The sequence below is a fragment of the Lissotriton helveticus genome (genome assembly GCF_964261635.1).
Source record: "Lissotriton helveticus chromosome 1_1 unlocalized genomic scaffold, aLisHel1.1 SUPER_1_unloc_10, whole genome shotgun sequence".
Lineage (NCBI taxonomy): Eukaryota > Metazoa > Chordata > Amphibia > Caudata > Salamandridae > Lissotriton > Lissotriton helveticus.
In genome coordinates this window covers 1,290,805-1,302,864 of record NW_027611649.1, presented here as the reverse complement: position 1 = coordinate 1,302,864, position 12,060 = coordinate 1,290,805, and the positions used below count along the sequence as shown (strand labels likewise).

General features: G+C 43.3%; 1 protein-coding gene across 2 annotated transcripts in view; it reads right to left on the bottom strand.

Moving 5' to 3' along the window:
- Positions 1-1,300: 1,300 nt before the first annotated feature.
- LOC144805459 (uncharacterized) overlaps positions 1,301-12,060 on the bottom strand; it is a 197,389-nt gene continuing 186,629 nt past the window's right edge. For both annotated transcript variants that reach the window (XM_078672009.1, XM_078672008.1), the window contains one exon: positions 1,301-3,619. In XM_078672009.1, the coding sequence (XP_078528135.1) occupies positions 1,825-2,916 (1,092 nt within the window). In that variant the 5' untranslated portion in view covers positions 2,917-3,619 and the 3' untranslated portion in view covers positions 1,301-1,824. The remainder of the gene's footprint in view (positions 3,620-12,060) is intronic.

The following is a 12,060-nucleotide window of genomic DNA, read 5'->3' as shown; positions in this document are numbered from 1 at the left end:
TGGCATGGGTATTAGAGAGATCATAGATGAGATCCACCAAGTCATGTGGAACTGTCGAAGCACTGCCAAGTGGTCTATAACAAAGCAGGCCGGAGAACAGAACTCTCCTATGGTTTTTAAATGAGAAGCCATTCAACTCAATACCCTGGACAACCTTAGCCTCAAACTGACAATGCAAGTGCTTCCCTGAAGATAAATCCCACCCCTCCTCCTCTGCCTCCTACTCGAGGATTATGTCTGATCTTGTAGCCAGGGGTGTAAGCCAGCCCAAGCTCTACCCCGCTGTCAGCTCTTGTCCAGGTCTCCGTGAGAAATAACACATCCAAATCCAAAGATTCGATTAGGAGCGATATTTCCAGGTGGTGTTTACACAGAGACCTGACATTGAGCAGGCCGCAGGATAGCTCCACCGGACGACTGATGGTTGTTAAAGACTGGCTGCCCAGACTGAAGCGCTGGCCTACCTGCATAAGCTCTTCCCTGAAGTAGACATAACGAACGGGAGCAATTTTAGAAGTCTGGCTGGCACTGGTCGCGGCCTGTGTGCGGACGGGCGCAGACGGGCTTGCCTCTGGCGCCGCCTCCGGCACGCCATCGGCGCGTCCGCTGTGCGCTTGGGTTTCCTGCATTAAATAAAACGTTGAGCGCGGGAGTCCTACGAGGCAGCCTCTGGACCCGCGACAAGATGGCGCCTGCAAATCGGCACCTTCCTGGTTCCCAAGTCCAACACTCTCTTTATCTCTCCCCCTCTCTATCTCCCACACACTCCTGTTAGCTTTAGCTTCATGAGTGTCACTGCCACTTCTGGCATTCATACAACAAATCCTTCAGAACATTTGAGAACAAGGGACAATCAGTGTGGAAGACGAGTTGCTGTGAGTGCAACTGATTGTCCTGGCACATATATGCTTTAGATGTGGGTTTTCGCTATTTCACCACATTCTTCAAACAGAGTCTGATGCTTACAGTGGTTCAATTCTGGTAAAAAGTAGAGTTTGGCAAGACACAGAATTAATAGGGAGAGCCAAGTCGGAAAGGAGCCAAAGGGTACACTTAGCTATAAGGCCCGAGGCACGAGCTGATCCATCAACCGATACCAGTCTGTAAAAGATGCAGCAAACGTTACTTAAAAACAAGGTATATGCTCTTTTATATCTAAAAATAGGTTATTTCTTGAACACCTGTGCTTCACTTTAGTTCATTACATGTACTGCTGTGGAATGTGTTAATAGTAATACATACATTTTAACAATGAAGCTTCCATCTCCAGAGCCCTGACAACATGTCCACTCTGGGTGTGTTGGGTTTATAGATTTTATTACTAATCCGACAAGTTAGCTGAAAATACTGCTGTTAGTCCCAGTATTGTTCAGTGTTGCTTTTACAGGTAGTGTGATCAGGTGCGATTTAATGTTTTTCTTTGTATCTCTTCTTCACCAAATAAAAATCAACAATGTTTATTTTCTTTTATTCCACATTGTGCTCAGCTCCCACTGTGTATCCTGGTACATTACGTCGCTTTGCTATGTGTACGGAAGTGAACAATCACTGTAAACACACACTTTTATAATTCTGCAAACACTGTTATCTGTTTTTCTTCTTCACTGTTGGTCGGGTCTTCTATCATCTGGTATTTCAATGTTCCACATAATTTGAATTTTATATTTTTCCGCAATTCATTCCTCTCACAATAACTGCACTGTTCAGCTCTTGTCTATGTCCTCAGATGGGTCAATATTATTTTTGATGTATTTACATGTGAGTTAAATGAAGGAGTGAATTCACCGAGGGCTGTGTGGGATCGAAAATTGACAAAAGCCCTTTTCACTTCAAACATTCACAGCAATCATTTGGTTTTTGCCCTGTGTGTTTTCGCTGATGTCTTTGTAGGTGGGATAACTGAATAAAGCTCTTTACACATTCATTGCACTTGAATGGTTTTTCTCCTGTGTGAGTTTTCTGATGTGTTTGGAGGTTTAATAATTGACTAAAGCACTTTGCACATTCACTGCACTTGAATGGTTTTTCCCCTGTGTGTATTCGCTGATGTGTTTGCAGGTTTGATAACTGACTAAAGCTATTTAGACATTCATTGCACTTGAATGGTTTTTCTCCTGTGTGAGTTCGCTGATGATACCTTAATGCTGAAGAGTAACTAAAACTACTGTCACATTCACTACAATGATAGGGTTTTTCCCCCGTGTGCGTTCGCTGATGAATTTTTAGGCTTGATAAGTGACTAAAGCTCGTCCCACATTCATTGCACTTGAATGGTTTTTCCCCTGTGTGTTTTCGCTGATGTGTTTGGAGGGTTGATAACTGACTAAAGCTATTTAGACATTCATTGCACTTGAATGGTTTTTCTCCTGTGTGAGTTCGCTGATGAGACCTTAATGCTGACAAGTAATTAAAACTACCGTCACATTCACTACAATGATAGGGTTTTTCCCCTGTGTGTGTTCGCTGATGAATTTGTAGGACTGATAATTGACAAAAGCTCTTCCCACATTCACTGCAGTTAAACAGCTTTTCCCCTGTGTGTATTCGCTGATGTGTTTGGAGGGTTGATAAGTGCCTAAAGCACTTTGCACATTCACTGCACTTGAATGGCTTTTCCCCTGTGTGTATTCGCTGATGTCTTTGGAGGGTTGTTAAGAGACTAAAGCTCTTCCCACATTCACTGCAGTTGAATGGCTTTTCCCCTGTGTGTATTCGCTGATGTGTTTGGAGGGTTGATAAGTGACTAAAGCTCTTGACACATTCACTGCACTTGAATGGTTTTTCTCCTGTGTACGTGTGCTGATGAAGATTGAGTAGTGATGACAAACTAAAGCTCTTGCTGCAGGTGTATGATTCTTCTTTCTTGGTTAGTGTCTGTGGGTCGGGTATATATTTGTCTACATCCCATGACTGCATTTCCCGATGGGCCAATATGGCTGATAAAGTACTTGTGTTTTTCTCACACACTTTAAATGTGTGCAGTATTTTGCACGTTTGATTATGTTTTAACAATAAAATGCAATAGCCACCAAATATTTGCCACACTCCAATACATAGAAGCTGTCTCTGTAGAGCCGATTGTGCCTTTAGATTGGATTATGGCTATGCACGCTTGTGGAATTGTATCTTCCTTCCGGCCGGTGCAAATTGGGACAGTCTTTTGTATTGTAGATAGAAGAACTTGTCTTTCCTTTAGCCGTCAGTTGTCCAGCTCCACTCTGTTGAGCTTTTCTCCGGTTGCTGTGGTTTGGCCAGAAAGAGTTTAAGATTCACCCAGAGCACTGAATGATGGCTGTAATGACATCATACCAATACCATAATCAAAGTTGTTATTGGGCACTTGTTTATACAGGAGGCGATTTGTTATTGTTGTTGCCTTAATTTTCCTAAGGTCATTTCTTCGTCTTGTGGCGTGGAGGTGCACAGCTCAGACTCTTACATCCACCGAACTGCTCTTGTATGCTTCATCCGAGATCTGTCAGTTTGTGTGCAGGTTCCTCTGTCGCCGACTGCGCTGATGTTTTTCTGAATACTGTAGTTCATTATTTCTGCTATCATTGAAGATTTACAGTATTAGCTTCTTTATTGATAGTCATTTCATACATTCAAGGCTTTTTTTCTGTTGGATGTAAAGATATTTAAAATTACTAAATTGAAACATAATGGAATGAGAATTCACAATGTTAAACTGGTTGTAAAAGACACTTTGGGTGATATTTACCAAATCTCAACGCAATGCAGCACACCCCCCCCGTTGCGCGACAGGGAGGGAGCAGGAGAGCACCATATTTGCAAAGATATGGCTCTCTCCTTCCCTTTCCCTGGCACTGATTACAGTGGGCCTGGTTGGGGGGGGGGGGTGTGTGTGCGTGCGTGCGTGCGTGTGTGTGTGTGTGTGTGTGTGTGTGTGTGTGTGACTATCCTTGTGGGGACTTGGGTGTGATAACACACTCACGCTGTGGGGACTTGATTGCGCTGTGGGGACCTGAACCCAGGTCCCCACAAGGCAATGTCTTCTAAATGATAGAAAATGACTTCAGGAACATCTGTGTAAATTTTTACAACTTTTTTAAAAATTGCCTTGTGGGGACCTGTGTTTTGTAAAGTGTGTTTATATTTTTGCTCTCTCTGCCCCTGTAGACCGGAGGCGGTACTGCAGTCTTAAACACACTTTGCATTTAAACACACTTTGCTCATTAGGAACAGATGCTAGCAGCAGAAAGCACACATATTTCGAAGGAAAACATGCATAACCCAATGTTAAAACCTATTTTAAGCTGTTCAATTTAGATGAATTGTTTCTGAAAATTATTAGTTGTTTTGTAAACATTGCTAAAAGGATTTTAAGGCTCCCAATTTTCCGCTTTTACTGTTTTTTTGCAGATAAATACAGACAAAAAAAGATGTTTCCTCTCTGTATTTATTTTTGCAAATTCATTCATTCTCAAAACACGTTCAAAACAAAAGCATAGTTAAAGTAAAAGACCAATAGAAAAAAAAACGACATATCGAGCAACTGTAACTTAACAGACTGAGAAAGGTTTAAAAATAACAGGCCCTTATTGTTCAGCTTATTTATCATTCCGTGTAAATGACTGACCAGTGCCTCTAAATATATTATGTTATTTCGTCTGTGCTAACATTTAGTTTAAAATTACATGGTTCTTTTGATTCTTTTTAAAAGAATCTCTGAGGCACTGGGCAGTGTTCCTATCCTGTGGAAAGCAAAATAAAAGTGCGCTCGGACATTTCCACTGCCAGCCAAAGAAGTGCAAATGCAGATATCTGCATAACAAGGCTCCAAGTAGCCAGCCTTGGTGATGACAGCTCCAGGCCGTGACTGTTCGAGTCAGGGGGGATGGGCTCTCCTGCTTCCTAATACACACACCTTGGTGAAGGGAGCAGGAAGCCAGGAGTAAACAGCAGCAGGTGTGACTCGCTGGAAAGGCTGAAGATCTGACAGAGCGTGTTTGAGACTCTGCTCACAGCTTGAACTTGAAAAAAGTATAGTTTTTAAGTGCAGCAAATGCAGAGCAGCATTATTCCTATGCTGGCCAGAGCAGCTGATTTTGGAAGTTATGCTTTACATAAAATCTGGGGATATCACATTATCTCACTCTGCTTTAGAAAGGAAAAAACAGCGCATCGATGTAAAGCCCTTTGGTCAGGTTTGCACTATAGTCAAGGCAACCTCACAAGTTAATGAGAGCTAAGCACCCTGTACCACTACATATATTAAACAGAACAGCAGAGTGACTTCACCGGCACAAGCACAGAAAGGTTAATGCTTGTTTTGTTTTATTAAGGAAAACCCCTTTAAATTCTTATTTTGGCTGCTAATCATTATGTTTTCCTTGAACATTTCAGTCATCACCATCTTCTCTTTGAGTCATGTGGAGGTGGGATGCACTCCAGAAAATTAATCAACCCCCTGCTTGCAAAAAAAATCAGCTATTTTTAAACAAGCATTGGAGGGACGTTTGTCTTTGGCAATAGTTTTTAGCCATGTGCAAAATGCTCAGAGTATCCCAGTGTTTTCTGAACTCCTGGCAGTCTATGGTCTCCTATTTCCTTGAAACCTAAGTGCCTCTTTATATTTTCCATATGACTTTGTCTTAATTTTAACAGTGAGTGTCCCCAAGTACGCTCTTAATAGGGAAACTTCATCAACTTATTTGTTCATGATTTCTCAGGGCTGACTTAATTCACTCTGGCATGTGCAAATATTTCCTACATTGTTGTTTCCAAATGCTCTTTTAGCTTCTGCTAAATATATACAATAAATAAATAAATAAAAAGAACTTTGTTGCACGCGCTGCATCACATTTGGCGATGCAGCTTGCGCAATGAAATTCATTTTATTTATTTTTTGTTTACTTACCTGAAATCGGCAGTATTGCACATTTTACTACTCCCCACCCTGCCACTCGCCCACCCCACGTCAGCGCCCGTCAGCGCGCCCTATACAGGTTGCTACTGCATGGCACAGTGTTGTATAAAATAATCACGATCCTGAACTGTGCTAAAAGGTTAAGAATTAAACCACCAGGTCTACAGAGAGCCATGCACCATTGATGTAATCAGGGATGAAGAAAGACTGGTTATTGTGAGTGTAATCATTCCCTAAACCCCCTCAGCGAAGCCATAGACATCACCTCTCCCAGGACGTCCGCAACAAGCTCAGCACCTTCTTCCATCTAAAAATCAAGTTCCTCTATGACAACTTCAACAAACTGACACAGGACGACTAAACCACTCACTCCCCCACCAACGACAGTCAACCCACCATCTCCGCCTGGACCCCAGCCACCACAGAAGAAACTGAATCAACCATGAAAAGCATCCACTCAGGAGCATCCACAGACCCCTGCCCTTCCCACATCTTCCACAGAGCTGGCTCTGCCATTGCAATGGAACTACGATGTAGCATCAACACCTCCTTCGAAACTGGAATGTTTCCTGATGACTGGAAACGCGCAGAGGTCAAGCCCCTTCTCAAGAAGCCCTCGGCAGATCCTTCAGACCTCAAGAACTACCGACCCATCTCCCTCCTTCCCTTCACAGCTAAAGTCACCAAGAAGATCCTCAACGCCTAACTAATGAAGTTCATTGAAGATAACTCCATTCTCGACCCCTCCCAGTCCGTATTCCGAAGCAACCACAGCACCGAGATCGCCGTACTGGCCTCCACAGACAACATCCGCAACCTCCTTGACCAAGGACACACCATGGCCCTGATCCTACTGGACTTCTCCGCAGCTTTCTACGCCTTCTCCCACCGCACTCTCGCCGCCAGACTCCATGATGCCAACATACAGGGAACCGCCCTCAAATGGCTCCGCTCCTTCCTCTCCGGCAGAACCCACAGAATCAGACTGCCACCCATCCTCTCTGAACATGTAGAGATCAACTGCGTAGTACCTCAAGGATCTTCTCTCAGCCCGACGCTCTTCAACATCTACATGGCCCCACTAGCTGCCATCATCAGACAGCACAGACTGAACATAGTCTCCTGCGCCAATGACACCCAGCTCATCCTCTCCTTCACCAAGGATCCCACCACCACCCGACTCAGCTTCCAGGAAGGAATGAAGGACGTTGTATCCTGGATGAGCACCAGCTGCCTGAAGCTCAACTTAGAGAAGATGGAGGCCCTCGTCCTCAGACCCTCTCCCACCGCATGGGACAACACCTGGTGGCCCAAAGCCCTCGGCAGCCTGCCCACCCCCACTGACCTCAGCATCATACTGGACTATTCCCTTCTCATGACCCCTGCTTCAACAACCACCGTAGCCTGCGCAAGACCTTCAAATGGATCCCCCCACCGAATCAAGAAAGACCCACTCACTCATAACCAGCAGACTGGACTACGGAAACACCCTCTACGCTGGAATCAACAAGTCCCTGCTTCGCAAACTTCAGACCATACAGAACACTGCAGCCAGACTCGCCCTCGGCATCCCTCGACAAGAACACATCACCCAACACCTGCTCCCCATCAAGAAGAGAGTAACCTTCAAGATACCCACCAACACCTACAAATGCTTCCACAACACCGGACCCCAATACCTCAAAGAAAGAATATTCTTCCACATACCCAAGAGAAACCTCTGATCCGCCAAACTTGCCCAAACCCTGCGCATCCGCAGAGCCAGAACGGGGGGAAGATCCTTCTCCTACATCAAAGCCAAGTCCTGGAGGGATATCCAAGTGGAAATCAGATGCGCCCCTCTATGCACATCTTCCGAAAGACCCTCAAGATCTGGCTCTTTGACTGACCGGAGCTGCTCACCATCACCCCTCCCTCCCCAGCACCTTGAGACCCTGCCAGGTGAGTAGTGCACCTAACAATTCCCCGATTGATTGATTGATAAGTTACTTCATTTGTAAGGTCATAGGAAGTGCATTATGAAGCTGCCAGATATAGGAAGTTGACTTAACTATAACTTGTATATTTCAGTGTTTTTAGGTTTTAAAAAAATACTTTTTCTCACCTTCCGCCTCCTAATAATAAGGTAACATCAACCCTTGTTTTTTCAGTGAATTTCTGTTTTATTTTAAAACAGATGTTAAGGTGTTAAAACCTAATCCAGCCAAACATCAATTTAACCTTTTGTATTTTCATAGATTTGTTTAATCAAATTCTAAATTGGACCACCATCCAACCCTTTGCATGCAGCCACTCCTTCTGCACTTGAACTTTGGCCATGTGCTGTTAGGGATGACCAGAGGGCCTTGCACACAACCCCATGTTTGACCAACCCCAGCTTTCAGTACTTGGTAATTACTTTCTAGTACTGTGGTACTCCCAAGGAAGCTTGCACAGTTAAGAGATATCATAAGGCAGACACTTGAACAGACTCCCACAGGAGTACAGACACACCTCACAGGAGGGCGTTGTTTGGTCTCATTAGAGTAGTTCCGTACATTGGACCCAAAGAAAATCATTATTGTAATCAGTTGGGGCATCTAAATGCATTCCAAATCAAATGATAACACATTTTCTTAGGACAATGTTAGTGAACTTGCCAGATGTACAGTGGTGGTCATTACTAGTAATCCTGCATGTAATGGTCGCTAATTTAAATCTTGTCTGATGTCACTGTTATGATTATTTGTGTAAGAAGCCTGATGGCCAAGGGGTGCCTACAATGCGCCTTTATTCTGATTTTTTTTTTCAAGGACTTTGTTACTGAGCCTCTGAGTCCAGTAATTGCACCTGCAAAATATTACTGTTATTTGAGTGTGAGGGCCTGCAGTACAGTCCAGGGTAATTGTTGGACTCCATTGGGTGTCAGGAGAAAAGGCTCAGTCAGCCAATGTGATTCAAGCCGTTTTAACATTTTGGGCTCAGCTGCACTTCCATAGAAGTCCTTCAGGATCCAATGGTCCAGATATCCTAACATTTTTGGAAAATTACCCACTTCATATCTAGGTCTGGGCAAAATGTAAATTACACTGGCTTAATTTGTATAATTTCAGAAAAATTAAGCCATTATGCCAATTTATGTGCTCATTGTGGTAACGATTTACAGTGAATGGTGTAATTCACTGTAAAAAAACTTGCCACAAAAACACAGGAACAACCAAATGCAAATGACTGTGTTCACGGTGCTTTTATTCAACATGTCATTGTGCCAAAAACTAATGCAGCGATGCATTTTGTGCTAAAATGTAATGCAAAATGACGGATTTCTATTTCATCTGATTGAAATTAATTGAATGTAATTTTGCCATATTTCACATAATTACACTGCACTATATATGTGCTTATGTAATTAAAAAAACATAACTTACCTGCATGGTAAAGTCCTGCATTGTGAGGTACCTATAAATAGCCTTTGTGGTACTTTCCTGCACAGAAAACACTACCTGGCAAAGGTACTACGTGGTGAAGGATGCATTGTAAAGTTGACATACCCAAAATGGAAGTTGGGACAGTCCCACTGCTACAGAGGGTGCTTCCGCCGCCCGCCATTTTTTAAAACTTAGTAAGCTCTTTGCTTAGCAAAACTTTTGAAGTTAAAATATTGAATTCCCAAAGTTATGAGGTCTTGAACATGGAACACTCCTACTCAAGAATTGCATTGCACCTTTATCCGAAGATACATCAAGCAATGGCATTGACAAAAAAAAAAGTGAGACATTGGCATGGGTTGATGCACTGATATTTATATTACTGAGATAGAGTGCTCCTGTGATGCTCTGTTCTACTGCCAGGCATCACCGCACGCTCAGTTCTGAGAGAAGGAGGGATGTTAGTAATAGCTCATTCTGAGATCAGCATGGTGACATGTTAAATCTCAATAGAATAGCTGATGAGACCTCTATCTGTTACCTAAATCTGTGTGTAAATTGTTACGATCCAATCCAAGAAGACAGCATTGAGGGATATTGTGTCTTTTGCATCTACACGTTTCACTTGCTACTTGTATAGTACCTGCCCCTTGTCCTAACCCCATCGCCGGGTGGCTAATTCCCCCGCGGCGTGGGGGTGAGGGGGGGCGCACGTGTCGCCGCGGTGCTGATGACAAGCTCGACTCGTCATGCAGCACGGTGGCTGTGTGCTGATGACGAGCTGAGCTCGTCATGGCCACGCCCGCTCAATGGAACGCCCAGCACAGCGGGGTAATTATCCCTGCGTGGGCATTCCGCAGAGGCCATGACGAGCTCAGCTTGTCACCAGCACACGGCCACCGTGCTGCATGACGAGCTGAGCTCGTCATCAGCATGCAAGGTGTTAAGGAGGCCTCCACTATTCCTGCCCATGCCATTGCTGTCTTGTGCTTTAGTGAAATCTGTGAAAATGTTTTTGATTACACTGTGCCACATTAATCAAACGTTTTTCTTGTGTCCCTATATCATTTTTAGCACTGCGTTTCAATCTAACTCGGTGGATTAAACTCTCACCTCTGCAGGTTGCACGTTTATTTTCTCAACACAGTCTTTCGGTCACCAAGAGTTAATTAAATGAACTAGAAGGATACAAAACACATTCCCAAAAGCTCTGTTCAAAGTGCTTATCATAAAAGCACGTGATCCATGTTTTTTAATAACAATAACAAAAATGGCTGTTTCTACCAACCATGAAAGTGTGATGCATTGGTTTCTTGGTTTTACATGTTTTAATGGATTTAATCCTGTGTCATGGACCTCAACAGTCAGAGCGACACTCAACTCAAGACCAGAATATGATAATCAAAAATTAAAGCACAAGGGAGCTTGTCCAGGAAGTTATTTGCTTACAAAATGCATCCATCCTAGTGGAAGGCACCTCTTGTGAAAAGAGGTGCCTTGGCCGTGGAGGTTGAAACACCACATTAAAAGTGAGCATGCATTTACACTTTTAAACGTTGCTGCTCAGCAGAGGAAGCTCGGTTAAAAGGCCTCCACTGTCCTCGCATTCTCCAGGTCATGTTTACTTTTCATATGAAGGAAAAGAACCAGAATCAGGATAAATGAACTGATTGTGTAAGCCAAAATAAAACCGGGAATATTTCTTTTAGTTTACAAATAAATGTAGATGCAGCACATGAAAGTGTCAAGCAGCTGCTGAGCTTCTACCTTGCCGGTCTGTGCCATTGCCAGATCCTGACCCTCTTTGACCTAATTGACTGGTAACTATGTTGAATTGCTCCTTCTCCCGGGCTTAAGAATGGAAACTCCCTTCCTGTTACTGCGCGGGCAGAACTTTACACTTTCAAAGAGGAAAGCGCGATTCACCTGCATCCTTTGAGGCAGTCCCTTCCCCCCTCCTGCTGATGCGAGGTGAGGGCTTGCTTTGTCATTCAACGAGGTGCGAAGAAACGCCCCGGCAGGACAAAGGACCTAGCCTGACACTCCCAGCCCCAGCCAAGTAGCTTTGACCCCCTTGCACCAGTGTCTGTAGATTTTTGAGAACTTCACTCACTTCACAGAGTCTTACATGCCCACAGCACACAGGCGTAAAGCAAGCTAAATCTTTCACTGAAAAATAAACATTTTCAAAGCTGCAGCCTTTTAACATTCGTTTTTTGTCTTCATTGCCATTTTATTAATTATACACATAAAAATCCACCAGTGTTGTTCATAGTTCCAGATTACTGTTTCACAAACTGCACGACAGAATACAATTTCTATTGTCTTATTTTCAGTAGTTACAATCCCGTAGTAGTGTGTTGTAAAATAAAGCAACCCCACTAAAAGAGCCGAAGTGGGCTTTTGAAGTCTTTAATCGGTTGAAGAACTATTTCACGTTCTTTAACTATTGTGAAAGAGCCGGGCCACAGAAGCAAATGCCCATTAAAACACATTTATATTACAATTAGAAATCATTACTTTTTTCCAGAACTAGTAGGAAAACCTATAGCTTTGACCTAAATATACATTTAGATACAAATGTTGACTGCATGCTTATGTCTGTGTGTTTTCATAGGCGGGTCCTTCACAGTCTAATGGTCTTCTTTTTCCTACAAAAAACCCTTCCCTTTATAAGATCACTGCTTGAGCATCATTTCTTTTAGTTAAAAACAGGGATATTAGAATTGTTATATGGTTATAGTGGTTTGCTGCATTTGCCAC